This window comes from Nicotiana sylvestris, chromosome 10 (genome assembly GCF_000393655.2).
Source record: "Nicotiana sylvestris chromosome 10, ASM39365v2, whole genome shotgun sequence".
Lineage (NCBI taxonomy): Eukaryota > Viridiplantae > Streptophyta > Magnoliopsida > Solanales > Solanaceae > Nicotiana > Nicotiana sylvestris.
The window spans coordinates 104,042,349-104,057,425 of NC_091066.1; the positions used below are offsets into that span (position 1 = coordinate 104,042,349).

Consider the following 15,077-nt stretch of genomic DNA (forward strand, 5'->3'; position numbering starts at 1 on the left):
TATCAAAGAAAAACTTCCCTTTTTATATAGTAGGAGAGTTTCATCCCTAGTACAAGTCTAAAAAAGGTAAAAATCATCCTTTCTCGTTAATTACTGATCCATAACTGACATCGGGCAAGATCTGCGCCGTGATGTCCGGTTAGTTACGGATATCACAGTCCTCTGTTCGTCATGTGTAACCGTTTTTCATATTTTCTGATGTCTTAAAGCTCTTTTTGGGACCGGGGAGCATTGCATTATCATGCCCGACGATGAGCACATCGTTCATCTTTTATGAGTCTTGGTACGAAAAGCTTCCAGTCTCAAATTCAACCTCGTGTGCTCGTGCCCTTCTTTCGTCTTGTTCACCGGAAAATCGGGATATGCGTTGCCCCTGATTTTACCCGTATACTACTACATTTAAAAAAATTAAACCAAATAATAAATAATAAATTTTATCGAATTGTCTCTATAAAATTGTTGCTAGAGAGAAAGAAACATTAACCTCAAAAAGTTAAATTTCTTCATCGAGCAAAAAAACACATTGTTTTATAACTTGTTTTCTTGACTTTATCTATTATGATTTTAGTTATATATGTTATATAATGCATTGTGTGAATTTTCTCATCACAATTCAAAAGACATTTTCTCATCACAATTCAAAAGACATTCAAATAAATTTTACCTCTATATCTTTATAACAATTTTTTTTTGTTTGTGAGTAAGCTTATTTACTCATTACTTGAAATTCTTTCATTGTTCATTATTTTTTAATTTTGATTTTATTAAGATTTCAGTTATGTGTTATTATCTATTATATAGCTTTTCTCATCATAATTGAAAATGCACTTTCTCATCTTAAATTTGAATAAGTCTCATCCTTCTATGTTTTTTCTCTTTTTTTTTTGTTTATTATTATTTATCATTATTGCATTATTCATTATTTAGGATTTTTTCAATTTCATGTGATGTTTTGTTAATTTACCGTTTGACGAAATATCCTTGTTTAATATAAAAAAGTATAATACAAATTTTTCTGCTCCTAAAAATTTAATTTAATTCACTTTAATTTTATTACTAAAAAATATTCAGGTATTATTTAAATTTATCAATAATATTTTTAGTATTATTAAAATACTCTCACATTACTTCTATACCATAGCTATTTTATTTAAGATCTTATTTTATTACTTGCAATTTTTAAATTTTTAAAGTTATCAAATCTCTAATATATATTAGGTAAATTATTTTACTTTATTTTATATTTAACTTACCCCAAAGTATAAATAATCATAAGTTATCTCAATCTACGTCTTTCTTCAATTTTTATTTATATTTAATTTTTATTTAATATGTCACATTAATATTTCTACTAACGATAGAAGAAAAATTGATGAGTGAATCTGTGGCTATTTTATTACTATGGTGCAACGACCCGATCGGTCGCTTTGCTTTCTAGAATTCTGTTTTCCTAAATAAGGCTTTCGTACGTACTTTTACTGGTTTTTTTTACTTGCGGGGATGGTTAGTTTGGGATTTGGAAGGGTTCGGGTTGAAATCGGAACACTTGGTTCCTTAAGGTTGGCTAAAAGGGCCAAGTTTGACTTCGGTCAAATATTTTTGAGTAAACAACCTTGTGATCGGGATTTGATGGTTCTAATAGGTTTGTATGATGATTTCGTACTTAGCAGTATGTTCGGATCGTGTTTTGGAAGACCCAGGAGCATTTTGGCGCTTAATAATGAAAGTTGGTTCTTCGAAGATTTTAGAAGTTCTTTAAATTTGGTTTGGAGCGAGATTTGGTGATATGGAGGTCCAAACAAAATTTTGAGACTGCGAATAGTTCTGTAATGTCATTTAAGACTTGCACGCAAAACTTGGTGTCATTCCGAGTAGTTTAAGCACGTTTCGGCACATTGAAAGTAAATTGAAGAACTTGAAGTTCATAAGTTTGATTCAATTGGTTTTGGGGTGTGATTCTTAGTTTTAATGTTGTTTCGAGCATTCCGAGAGTTCGAGCTAGTCCGTTTTATGATTCCAAACTTGTTGGTATTTCGGGTGGGGCCCCGGGGGCCCCGAGTGTCAATCGGACGACACTCGGATCAAGTTGGAAATTGGGAGGAGCAACTCAAGCTCCCAGTTCTGTCATAATCGCACTTGCGCTTGGCCAGCTGTAGATGCGAGCTCGCAGAAGTGAGCCAAGCCTTGCAAAAGCAGCTAAGGAAGGGCAGCCCAGGGTCCGCAGGTGCGGCCCAACCTCCGCAGAAGCAGGACCCCGTCCGTAGAAGCGAAAGCAGCCGACCCAGGTAATTTCCGCAGAAGCGGACTTTTGTCCGCAGAAGCGAGGGCCCAGGTGCGGCCCTGTGACCAAAGGTGCGGAATCGCTGGAGGCAGTGAGGTTCATTTAATACGAGATTTAGGCATTTTCTCCTATTTTTCACATGCTTGGGCGATTTTTGAGCTTCAAAAAAGGAGATTTCAACCTAGCTATTGAGGGTAAGTAATTCCTACCAAATGTAAGTTTAATACATAGATTATGGGTAGATTTTATCATATAAATTTGCTGAATTCATGGGTTAGATTGAATACCTAGGTTTTTCGTATAAATGAGATTTAACCACGAAATTTGTTATGGAATTTTGTAAAAATTATACATTTGAGTTCACGAGGTTATGGGTAACAACTTTCTTCGAAAATTTTCGGAATCCGGACAAGTGGACCCGGGGGAGAATTTTAGGAACCTCACATTTAGGATTGGGTAATCACTTAAATAGTTAGAATATGAACTTTTGAACATATATTAATTAGTTTTTACACTATTTGAATAGTTTTGGATTGTTCGGCACCGATTTGAGGGTTTGAGCCTAATCTTTGACTGAAAAGTAGGCCTTGAGATGAGGCAAGTCTCTTTTCTAACCTTGTAAGAGGAAATTAACCCCATTGGTGAATTAAATGAATATGTGTACCTATTTGTGGGGGCTACGTATGTACGAGGTGACGAGAGTCCGTACGTAGCTACTAATTATGCTATTGTCCGGGTAGTCTAGGACTCATATCATGCTATACTTGAAATGTTTGCGCCCCTACTTGTTGATTTAATTGCTTAAGTTATGTTGGAATTTGATAAACGAATTTTAAAAGGTTAAATTCACTTACTTGAAGTTGTGAATAGGACACTTGACTGTAAATGAGAATTTGTGCTTTCTTTAAAAATATTTGCTATTTGTGGAGCAGGCTTAACACCTCGGTAGCAGATATATGCATTTATGGTCGTGTCGTTCGACTCTCGACAATGCATAGTTTAAATATCATATATATTGGATCGGGCCGTACGACCTCGGCATGATTTGCGCATGATAATTATGTGGAAACTATTCATAATTTATATTGCTTAAATGTCTTGAAATGCAAGTTGTTAAATGATGAAACTAAACTTCAGATTTAATATTTGAGAAAGAAGAATTTATTATTTCCTATTTTTTAGTATTTCTCATGAAATCCATGCTTAGCATAAAATTTTATTATATTATTGTTAGCCCATAGTAAGTGTTAAGTCGAACCCTTGTCACTACTTTTTCAAGGTTAGACTGGATACTTACCGTGTATATATTGTTTATGTACGCATGCTACACTTCTGTAATTTTACAGGATCTGAGGCAGGTGCATCTGGTTATCACTCCAGCGCGCATCTTTGATCCCTGCTGCAAGATTTACGGTGAGCTGCCTTTTCGAGCCGTATTGCAGCAGCCTAAGTCTCCCTTTTAGTTATATTTTCTGTCTATTTTATTTTAGACAGTAGACTAGTATTCTTTTGTATATTATACTAGAATGCTCATACACTTGTGACACCGGATCTTGGCACACTGTGACGACCCAAGAGGTCATCACTTGTTTTAAAAAGGAATTTTGCGTTTCGAGGCTTTAAAAACCTCTTTTAGCATCACCTCGATTTGTGTGCGCAGTTCGGACACGTAGTCGGAAAGCCTATATGTGAAAATCTGTAAAAAATAATAAATTTTGACTATAAAATGAATTAATTTGACTTTGATCAACGTTTTGGGTAAACGGACTCGGACCTGTAATTTGACGGTCCCGGAGGGTCCGTAGGAAAATATGGACTTGGGCGTATGCCCGGAATCGAATTCCGAGGTCCCAAGCCCGAGAAATGAATTTTTAAAGAAAATTATTTTCTAAAATTGTTTAGAGGATTTGGAAATGAATTTTGATTAGAACGTGTTGGTATTGGGCCCGTATTTTGGTTATGGTGCCTGGTACAAGTCTTATATATGATTTAAGATAATTCTGTAAAGCTTGGTAAGAAACGGAATCTGTTTGATGTGATTCGGACCTTAAATGCAAAATTTGATGTTTAAAGAAGTTTTGAGAAATTTCATTGATCTTGAGGTTTAATTCGATGTTCATGATGTTATTTTGGTGATTTTATTACATGAATAAGTCCGTAGGATATTTTTGAGATTGTGTGTATATTTGGGTTGGAGCCCTGAGGGCTCGGGTGAGTTTTGGATACGCGACGGGGTGCATTTTTAACTTAGAAAATTGAAGGTTTTCAGTTGTGCATAGCAGGCCTGCAAGGCTTCGCATAGGCTTGTCGCAATTGCGAAGAAAGCCTAGGCCAGCTCCCTCTCGCAAATGCGAGATTATCTTCGCAATTGCGAAGTTTCCCATTTGGCCGGTAATCGCAAATGCGATGCTGTGGTCGCAATTCCCAAGTCACAAATGCGACATGTTGATCGCAAATGCGAAAGTTTAGTTTTCCCTGAAGGGTTCGCAAATACGAGCCCTATTTCGCAATTCCCAAGCTAACAGAGGTCGGGGTTCGCAAATTGTGAACCCCTATTCGCAAATTGCGAACCCCTATTCGCAAATTGCGAACCCCTGTTCGCAAATTGTGAACCCCTGTTCGCAATTCCCACATCTGAGACCTGCAACTTTTATACTTAGACGATTTTAAACTCATTTTTCACATCTTTTCAAAACACAAACTCCTTTGAGCGATTTTTCAAGAACAACTCTTCTTCCAAATCGATTGTAAGTTAATTTTAACTCATTTCCTTCAATCACTAACATCTTTTAACATGATTTCAACTCAAAATCAATGATTTTCATGTGGGAAATTGGGTGTTTTGGGTAGAACCTAGGTTTTCCAAAAATTGGGGATTTGGACCTCGATTTGAGGTCCGATTTCAAAACAAATTATATATTTCGGTTCGTGGGGGAATGAGTAATCGGGTTTTGGTTTGAACCTTGGTTTTAACCATGTGGGCCCGGGGGCAATTTTTGATGTTTTGGGCAAAACATTAGAAAAACTCATTTTCATGCATTGGGGTTGATTCATTTAGCGTTTATTAATATAATTAAGTAACTTGTGGCTATATTCGAGCAAATTGGTGATGGAATCAAAGGGTAAAGATATAATTGAAATGTGAATTATGTTTGTGGCATCGAGGTAAGTGTTTGGTCTAACCTTAGCTTGAGGGATTAAGAATTGTGTCTTTTTTGCTACATGTTAATTGTGGAGTACGACGTATAGGCATGGTGACGAGTATCTATACGTTGGTGTCAAGCATGACCGTGAGTCTTGTATTATAATTGTTATGACTCCGTTGTGGTTTATTGCGCTTCATATGTTATTATCACCATTGTTCCCTTGCCGGGATGTTTGTTTTGGTAGTATTGTTTTGCCGGAATGTTTGTTTTGATATTATTGTTCCCTTGCCGGGATGTTGTAGAAATATCATTGTTCCCTTGCCGAGAAGTTGTTATATTTCTCTTGTTCCCTTGCCGGGATTCCCTGTGATTATTGTTGGCTTGTAAATGGGAGCGTGGGAGCGGATGGTATGCCTACCACAAGATATAATGAAATGGAAGCGGGTGGTACGCCTACCACAAGATATAATAAAATGGGAGCGGGTGGTATGCCTACCACAAGATATAATGAAATTGGAGCGGGTGGTATGCCTACCACAAGATAAATGAAATGGGAGCGGGTGGTACGCCTACCACAAGATATAATGAAATGGGAGCGAGTGGTACGCCTACCACAAGATAAATGAAATGGGAGCGGGTGGTACGCCTACGAGATAAATGAAATGGGAGCGGGTGGCGCGCCTGCCACGAGATACATGAAATGGGAGTGGGTGGCACGCCTGCCACGAGATACAGAAAATGGGATTGGGTTGCACGCCTGCAACAAGATGTGAAAAGAAAGTGAAATCTGCCTTTGTTTTCCTTATTCTTGTTAGTGGTTGATTTTGATTCCTTTATAATTCTCTTGATATTCTGTTTTACCTGTTATTCCCCGAAGCATGTTTCCCCCTCCTATCCTTATTTGTTTATTTATGTATTTCTTTTCCGCTGTATATATATTTCAACTGCACAGGTGTATGGTAGTCTGGTCCTAGCCTCATCACTACTTCGCCGGGGTTAGGCTGGACACTTAACAACACATGGGGTCGGTTGTGCTGATACTACACTCTGCACTATGTGCAGATCCCGGAGCAGCTTTTAGACAGTAGCTTGGAGGCTTCCTTCAGTCCATCCGGAGACCCAAGGTAGACCTGCAGGCGTCCGCAGGCCCTGACGTCTCCCTCTGTCCCTATTTCCTATTTCATTTTCCTTTTATTCAGAAACAGTGTACTGTTATTTCTTTAGACTTTGTATGTAGCAATCTTAGACAGTCTTTGACACTGTGACACCAGGTTTTGGGTGGTTAAGTCTTAAGTATTTGTAACAGATGCAGTTTTTTTCATAAATCTTATTGTTGTCTTTCGCTTAAATTTGAATTTTCGTTGTTATCACGTTATCGTCTTATATTTGTTAGAAAGAAATAATTGGTTAATGAAGTAATTAGATTAAAAGTTTGGCTTGCCTAGATTATATTAGTAAGCACCATCACGATTCCCGAGGGTGGAAAATCCGGGTCGTGACACACACAGTAGTAAACTTATGATTTTGGGTTATATTTCTACATTTATGTTTTCATTTAGCTGCTTTTGTTTTATTCGCTTTAAAAATCCATTATTCATTAAATTCTTTAAATTTAAGGAAAGTTAGCTATTTGGAAAGCTTAATAAAAGTGGAAATCACTAGATTGTTCATTGTTAGCTTGCCTAGAAATGGTGCTGGGCGCCATCACAGCCTAAACTAGAATTGGGTCGTGACATATGGCTTCCATTACTAAATCTTCCAAGAACTCTGGTTTTCTCTTTGGTGGAGGCCCGATAAGGAGCAAAGACAAGGAAGCTGATGTTTATGTTGATCCTCCCGTGGTGAGCACCATCATACCCAAACATCTTAACACTACCAAAGATTTCGAAGAGAAGTTACACTTCAAACCCTCGAACTTGGGTTGTTGGCAAATATCCTTCTTCTATTTGCCCTTCCAGTATTCCTGATGTGAAGGAAGATTATGACTTCCATGCCCTAAATATTATTGCTTCCGATCTGGTGGAGTGGGTAACCTTCACTAAGAAGGGTTTTACGTACGTTTACACGTACCCCTTTACTTTTGGCTCATTCTTGTTGAGCGAGGGACTTGACCATGTGATCTTGGAGTTCTGCCACCGGTATCAAGTCTATTTGGCACAAGTAGGCCCTTCTATGTGGCGAACGGTGGCTAGTATGCAGTGGTTGTGGTTGGAAATAAGGGAGACCCTCATCCTAGCACATATGATAAACCTCTACTCCCCCAAAATCTTCTGTGGGGGAGTAATAAACTTCAGCAAGCATGGCCACCACGCCTTGCTTACCAGCATAGATGATGACAATGACTGTGGATGAATGGAGCGGTTTGTCGTCATTGCTACCAGGGGTATCATTCCGGCCACAACTCCATCTTTCCCCGGATCCTGGAATCGTTCATGTAAGTTCAAAGTTTATCTCTTTCTCTAAAAAAAGGCATTTTCATGTCATTGCTAACCCTTCTTCTTTCATTATTTCAGCTACTCGGTGGATATCACCAAGGGTTGAAGGCCTGGACCGATGGTTCAGAAGATTTAGGACATCACTACGCCAGAGAACCACTGGTGAAAGGAGTTGGCCCCCAAATACGGGTGGAGGGCCAAGAACCACGATAAACTGACTCTTCCTTTATTCCAGCTTTGTACATAAGAAAACCTGCTAACTTTACCCTTTTCTTTGATTCAGGTCACCCGCAGGGTTCTATTTTCTACCCTGAGGAGGATGTTTTGGCTGATCCGGCAGAGGCTACGAGGTTGTTGCAGGAGGCTCTCACTCGGACCGGTTCCCTCGGGTCTTCTTCCGATGTAGATGCTTCCTCTCGGAGTCCCCGACTAGAGAACAAGCAACCAAAAATGCAGCATTCTTCCTCGACCGGGGGTAAAAATAAGAAAGTGAAGAAAACCACGCCCGAGCCAACCACAACCGTTGTGGTTATTGACAATGGCGGGGAAGCTAGTGATAGAGATGCTTCCCTCCAAAAGAGACGATAATCTTCATCAACTAAACAAAATGCTCAATATGGAGAGCATAAAACCCCAACTGAGGGTGACAATTGGGAACAAATAGATTTGGTAGAGAATGTTGATTCTCCCTTTCCAGTCCCAGTTGTTGCTTCCGATCCTATGAGGCAAGATACTGGGCCTATTTTGCCTTCGATTCATGAGCAACCATCAAACAACATTGCCGCTGCGGGAGCTGCTTCTCAACCTACAACACCATTTGCTTCATCTCCCTCCACACCAGTTGTGCCTTCATCACTAGCAACGACTACATCTCCTCCACGAGACACAAATGCCCGAGAGGAGGATGTTACTCCTCCCTAGTGCCCTGACCACATGAATTTGGGGAATAACTATTCACCCTCCTTCCGCAGATCCCCAAGGGAGGAAGAGCATCTCTCTCTCTCTCTCTTTCTCTCTCTCTTTCTCTCTGTATAAAAGGAGTGCCACATGCTATCCAGGCCGGTGGAACTTGCCAACTATCTGAAGCTGATGGCTTCAGAAAAAGATAAGAAGAAAATACACTCTCTTTCGGGGGAGTGTATGTTGAATAACGCCAATGCACAATGTAGCAGCGGTATAGTACTTCTCTTGCACTGCTTGTTTCTATTCGTCTTGTTACAACAGGGTTTCTGACTCCAATCTTTGTTCTGCAGGATAGCTTCCTCATTTTCGATGGCCTTCAAAGATTGATCCTTGACAAAGAAGGACTTATGTCCAAGCAGGATCAACTGTTGGCCAAGAGGAATCAACTCGCCACACTCCTTCCGGTACTAGAGACGAAGGCTGCTGAAGCGCCAGAGCTTGAGGCCCAATTGCAACAGAGTGATCAAGAGATGATGGTTCACAATCAAGAATCCACTCAGCTACATGCACAACTTTAGGACACAAAGGCTAGGTGGGCTGAATCTCAAGATGCTGCTCTTGTTGCTACTAAGTGCGAGTCTGCTTCATTGAACGAGCAAATAATTTGGAGGAGCTTTGAATTCCAAAGTTGAAGAGGTTGCTGTTGCCGAGGAGAAGTGGGCTCGGATGGAAGATAGGTATACGAAGATCATGGAACAAAATAAGTTTCACATAACCACAATCCATGATCTCGATCTTAGCTTCAGTGCCATGAGATCTGAGCGGGATAGATTTTTGACCGAGGTTGATAGGCTTAAAGCAAAACGTCAACACCAATAGGATTCCCTCATCATTAAAAAAACACATTCTATGTACCATATAAGGAGTAAAACCTTGGAAGAGGCCAAATGGGGTGTTATTGATATCAACAATGAGATCGCCAAGGCCGGAACACTGGAGTTAACTACTCAAGAACGCGTCTGGCTCAGACTGATACAATTGAATCTTCTAGTACTGGTTCCAAGTTCTCATAAATCGAGGAAGAACTTGAAGACCAAGATCCTGCGTGGCGGCAGATCCGCCGACTTCTCCTAGGGAAGTAGATGCCTCTCTTTCCCGAGTTTCGGTGGCGATGTAGTTTAGCTTTTTTGATTTATTTTCTTTTGTTCTGTTCCTTTATTTTTTTACTTATGCCGTTTGGCATGTTTGATAAATAAATAGGACCTTTTGTTTAAGCATTGCGCAAAGTTCATTCTTTTTTTGCGTCGAATTAAGTAAGGCTTCGGGTGTGTTTTCTTTCGATAGCCTTTGGTTCCGGGCATAAACTCTTCGGGAACTAACCCTTTACTATGGAGATTTCATAAGAGAGGTCCCTCTTATCATTATGATTCTCTTGAAGAGGATGTCTCCTGTTCATTTCGACACTAACATTTGAAGTTTTAAGTTAACTTTCAAATGATAAAAACAGTTCATCATTTGGACAAGAAACAAGATAAGAATAAAAGGACTTCATTTTTATTCCTTCTATCTTCAAAGTACATAAGAATTTGTTTGCTTAAAAAAGAAATTGCCAATACATGTGGCTAACTTGTACAACTTATTTCTACGGGGCTAGATGTGCAGTCCCCGGTACCGATGATACATTGTTGCTCCTAGGTCTCGCAGTCTAAGTTTTCATGGAAATTATGTTGTCATATTCTCGTAATATCCCCCCAGTGTTCGAATGAAAAGTATGTGAATTGGAACAATGGAAGTCTTGCTCCTCTGAGGAAAAATACTTGTGAACGGTTGAATAGCCTTTGGTCCGATGGCAAGTTTTATTTCCCAATAGGAATTTGCCATCGATCCAAAGACTATCAAACCATCCTGTAGTGTTTTGTTATTTCAATGCCTTATAATTTAAAAGTCTTAACTCTGGTGACGTTTCCTTCATAGTATGCTTTCTGTTGTTGTCTCGTTAAAAACCTTGCTAGAAAAACCCAATTGTGATAAAAACTAGACGAAGGGAAAAAGAGTGCAGCACATACTTTCAGTATAAGCAGGATCCGTCAACAGTAATACCTTTTGAGGTGAGTCACGTTCTAGTTGCTTGGCAATTTGACTCCATCATGGTTCTCTAGTTCGTATGACCCTATCCTGGTGATAGCCGAAACCCGATAGGAGCCTTCCCATGTCGGACCTGGCTTTTCTACATTGAGCTCTCGGATGTTCCAAGTCACTTTCCTCAAAACCAAATCTCCCATTTTAAAGTAGCAGAGATTGGCCCTCCGGTTATAGTATCTTTCCATTCTTTGTTTCTAGGCCACCATCCTTATGTGCACCAAGTCCCTACATTCATCAAGAAGCTCCAATTTTACAAGCAATGCCTCATTATTTGCTTCTTCGTCTGCCCGGAAGTACCGCAAGGTCGGTTCTCCTACTTCCACAGGGATCAGAGCTTCTACACCGTATACGAGAGAATAAAGTGTCTCTCCCATGCTCGACTTAGTCGTCATACTGTATGCCCACAACACTCTCGATAACTCTTCAAGCACTTGCCTTTGGCTACTTCCAACCTTTTTTTGAGGCTTTGAATAATCACCTTATTGGTTGATTCGACCTGCCCATTTGCGCTCGGATGGTATGATAAAGATGTGATACTTTTAATTTCCAAGTCTTCAAGATATTTTGTGACCTTGAAGCCTATGAACTATGGTCCGTTGTTGCAGGCAATCTCCTTCAGTATTCCGAACCGGCAAATAATGTTTTCCCACAAGAAATCGACCACTTCGCGCACACCAATTTTTTGGTAAGGAATTGATTCAACCTATTTATTGAAGTAATCAGTTAAAATTAAAAGAAATCTTACCTTTTCGGGACCCGATGGCAGCGGTCCAACTATATCCATCGCCCATTTCATGAATGGCCATGGGGACAGTACCGAATGCAAGAGTTTTTCCGGTTGGTGTACCAACTGTGCGTGGCGCTAACACTTGTTGCATTTCTGAACGAATGCCTTCGCATCTTGCTCCATCCGTGGCCAAAATTACCCGATCCTAACTAATTTTAGGACCAATGAATCTGCACTGGAATGATTCCTACAAATTCCTTCAAGAACCTCTCTCATGACGTACTCAGGCTCTGAGGCTCCTAAAAATCGGGCCAACAGACCTTGGAATGACCTTCTATATAACTGCCCCCTCCCCCAGAAATTATACCAAGCTGCTTTGGCACGGAGTGCCCTTGATGCCTTCGATTCTTCAGGCAACTTGTCGTGCTAAAGGTAATCGATAAACTCATTCCTCTAGTCCTAGACTAGGTTGTTTGTATTTACTTCACTATATCCGTCCACATCCAATACCGAATGTATAAGCTGCACAACAGTACTAGAATCTGATCCCTTTATCTCCGTGGATGACCCTAAATTGGCCAATGCATCGGCTTTCACATTTTCTTCTCTTGGGATGTAGGTGATTGACCACTCCCTGAACCGTGTGAGTAAAGTTTGAACTTTAATCACTTACTGTTGCATGTCTTCCTCTTTTGTGTCAAAGATCCCATAAACTTGGTTTACCACCAACTATGAATCATATTTGAACTTTATGACCTCGGAGACCAGTCCCCAGGCCAATTTGAGTCCTGCAATCAATGCCTCATACTCGGCTTCATTGTTAGTTAAAGGAATCATTTTTTAGCCTGCCTCAAGGTCTCTCCTACGTGATTAAGACCACCCCGAGTCTGGACCCTTTCACTATATAAGCTCCGTCCATGAACAAGGTCCAAACTCATAATGTCATTTCTGACATCATCACCGCCTCTTTCGCAGCCAGAGGCAGTAACCCGGGACTAAAATCGGCTAGAAAGTCAGCTAAAACTTGTGACTTGATCGCTTTCTTATACTCAATATCAAATTCACTAATTTCAACTGCCTATTTGGCCAGCCGCCCTGACAACTCAGGTTTGTGAAGGATATTCCGCAGGGGAAAGGTTGCCACCACGACAATCGGGTGGCACTAAAATAAGGCTGAAGCTTTCGAGAAGCGACTACGAGGGATAAAGCCATTTTTTTGAGGTGCGGATAACGAGTTTCCGCTCCCGAAAAGATTTTGCTAACATAATAGACAGGATATTGCATACCTTCGTCCTCCTAGACTAGAATGGCACATATTGCTACCCCCGAGATCGTAAGTCTATCAGCAACTATTCACCTTAAACCGATTTTGATAGTAACGAAGGGCTTGATAGATAAAGTTTCAGGTCTTCTTATGGAGTCCATTCGAAATTGTTCTTCTTCATCAAAAGCGAGAAGAAATGATGACATTTTTTGAAGACTAAGAAATGAGCCTGCTTAGAGCGGCCAATCTTTCGGTTAACCTTTGGACTTATTTCACGCTTGTTAGCTGGTCTGGGATGTCCTTGATGGATTTGATCTTATCAGAATTTACCTCGATCCCTCTTTGTGACACCATGAAACCCAAGAATTTATCGGAGCTAACTCCGAACGCGCATTTTTCGGGGTTGAGCTTCATGTTGTGCTGCCTTAGGATATCGAAGATTTCTTAGAGGTGTTTTAAATAGTCACCTGCATTCAAAGACTTGACCAGCATATCATCTATGTATAATTCCATTGTTTTACCTATTTTTCGAACATCTTGTTCATAAGCCTCTGATAAGTGGCTCCTGCAATTTTAAGCCCGAAGGGCATCACATTATAATAATATGTGCCAAATTTCGTTATGAACGAAGTTTTTTCCTAATCCTCCATGTTCATATTAATTTGATTGTACTCAGAATAGGCATCAAAGAAACTCATTAACTCTATGTCAGTCATTTGATCGATGTTTGACAGTGGGAACGAGTCTTTCAGACATGCCTTATTCAAGTCCTTATAATCTATGCACATTCAAAATTTCTTATTCTTTTTTGGAACTACAATTACATTAGCTATCCAGTCGGGATACTTTACCTCCCGAATTGAACCAATATCAAGTAATCGAGTTACCTTTTCTTTGACAAACCTGTTTCTGACCTCGACTATTGGGCTCTTCTTCTGCCTTACAAGTGGGATGCTTGGGTCCTAACTTAACTTGTGCATGGCTACCTCTAGTGGGATATCTGTCATATCAGTGTGCGACCATGCGAAATAGTCAATGTTAGCTTTAAGGAAATCAATAAATCCTGACCTGAGCTCAGGGTTGCATCCTGTCCCCAAGTGAAATTTTCTCTCCGGGAATTTTTTGAACAAAGCCACTTGTTCGAGTTCTTTTGTTGTGGACTTAGTCGTGTCTGTTTCTTTCGGTACCTGAAAATACCTGGTACCCGGTGAGATTCCGACGACTCATCCCCTTTGTCATCTTCGCTTGGTTTAGGAGTAGGCATCGATTCCTATAATTTCTATGTGTTGAGTTACTTCCCTTTACTGCTGGAAATCGATACCGTGTTCATTTCCCTTGCTGTCAGTTGATCTCCCCTTATTTGTTTGATTCCCTCTGGAGTTGGGAATTTCAGTAGTTGGTGATATGTCGATGGCACATCTTTTATCTCATGTTACCATAGTCTGTCGAGAATTATGTTATAGACATGTCACTATCCACCACTTCAAATAAGGTGGTCTTTGTGACCCCTTCGACATTCTTGGGTAGCAAGATCTCCCCCCGGGTTGTCAAGCTCGCTAAATTGAACCCGATGAGGAGCTTTGTTGCCGGAATGATGCTTCTTGTAAGTTTGGCTTGTTCTAGCACATTCCATTGAATGATGTTGGCAGAACTTCCTAGGTCAACCAAAACACATTTAATTTTGAAATCTAGAATGTTAAGAGAAATTACGAGGGCATCGTTGTGCGGAAGAAGAAGTCCATCAACGTCTTCTTCCATGAAGGTGATGTCATCTTCGGCGACTTCTCGAAGTCTCTTGCTATGAGTCACTGATACCTTTGTCTTCTTGGCTACTGTGAAAGTTACACCATTGATCTCGTTCCCCTCGAAAATCATGTTAATAGTTAGTCGACGAGAGTCTTCCCCTATTTTCGATGGTTCTGCGCTGTCTCGACTGTGACCGTAATTGTTCTTGGCCCGATCACTTAAGAATTCCCTGAGATGGCCATTCTTCAACAACATTGCCACCTCCTCGCGCAGATGCCAGCAGTCCCCAGTTTGGTAGCCATGAGTCCCGTGATATTCGCACCATAAATTAGGATCCCTTTGGCTGGGATCGAATCTCATCGGCCTCAGGAACCGTGCTTCCTTGATGTTTCTCATTGCCGATACCAGCTCCATTAAGCTAACATTGAAATTA

At 40.3% G+C, this 15,077-nt stretch overlaps 1 protein-coding gene across 1 annotated transcript; it reads right to left on the reverse strand.

Moving 5' to 3' along the window:
* Window positions 1–14,350: 14,350 nt before the first annotated feature.
* On the reverse strand, window positions 14,351–15,058 carry LOC104225620 (uncharacterized). The gene has a single exon (XM_009777463.2). It carries the CDS (start codon window positions 15,056–15,058, stop codon window positions 14,351–14,353), a length of 708 nt encoding a protein of 235 aa, XP_009775765.2.
* Between the last annotated feature and the right edge of the window lie 19 nt (window positions 15,059–15,077).

What these genes read in the sequence shown, in the direction of transcription:
- LOC104225620 (XM_009777463.2), bottom strand. Translation starts at nt 15,058, where the DNA reads ATGGAGCTGGTATCGGCAATGAGAAACATCAAGGAAGCACGGTTCCTG.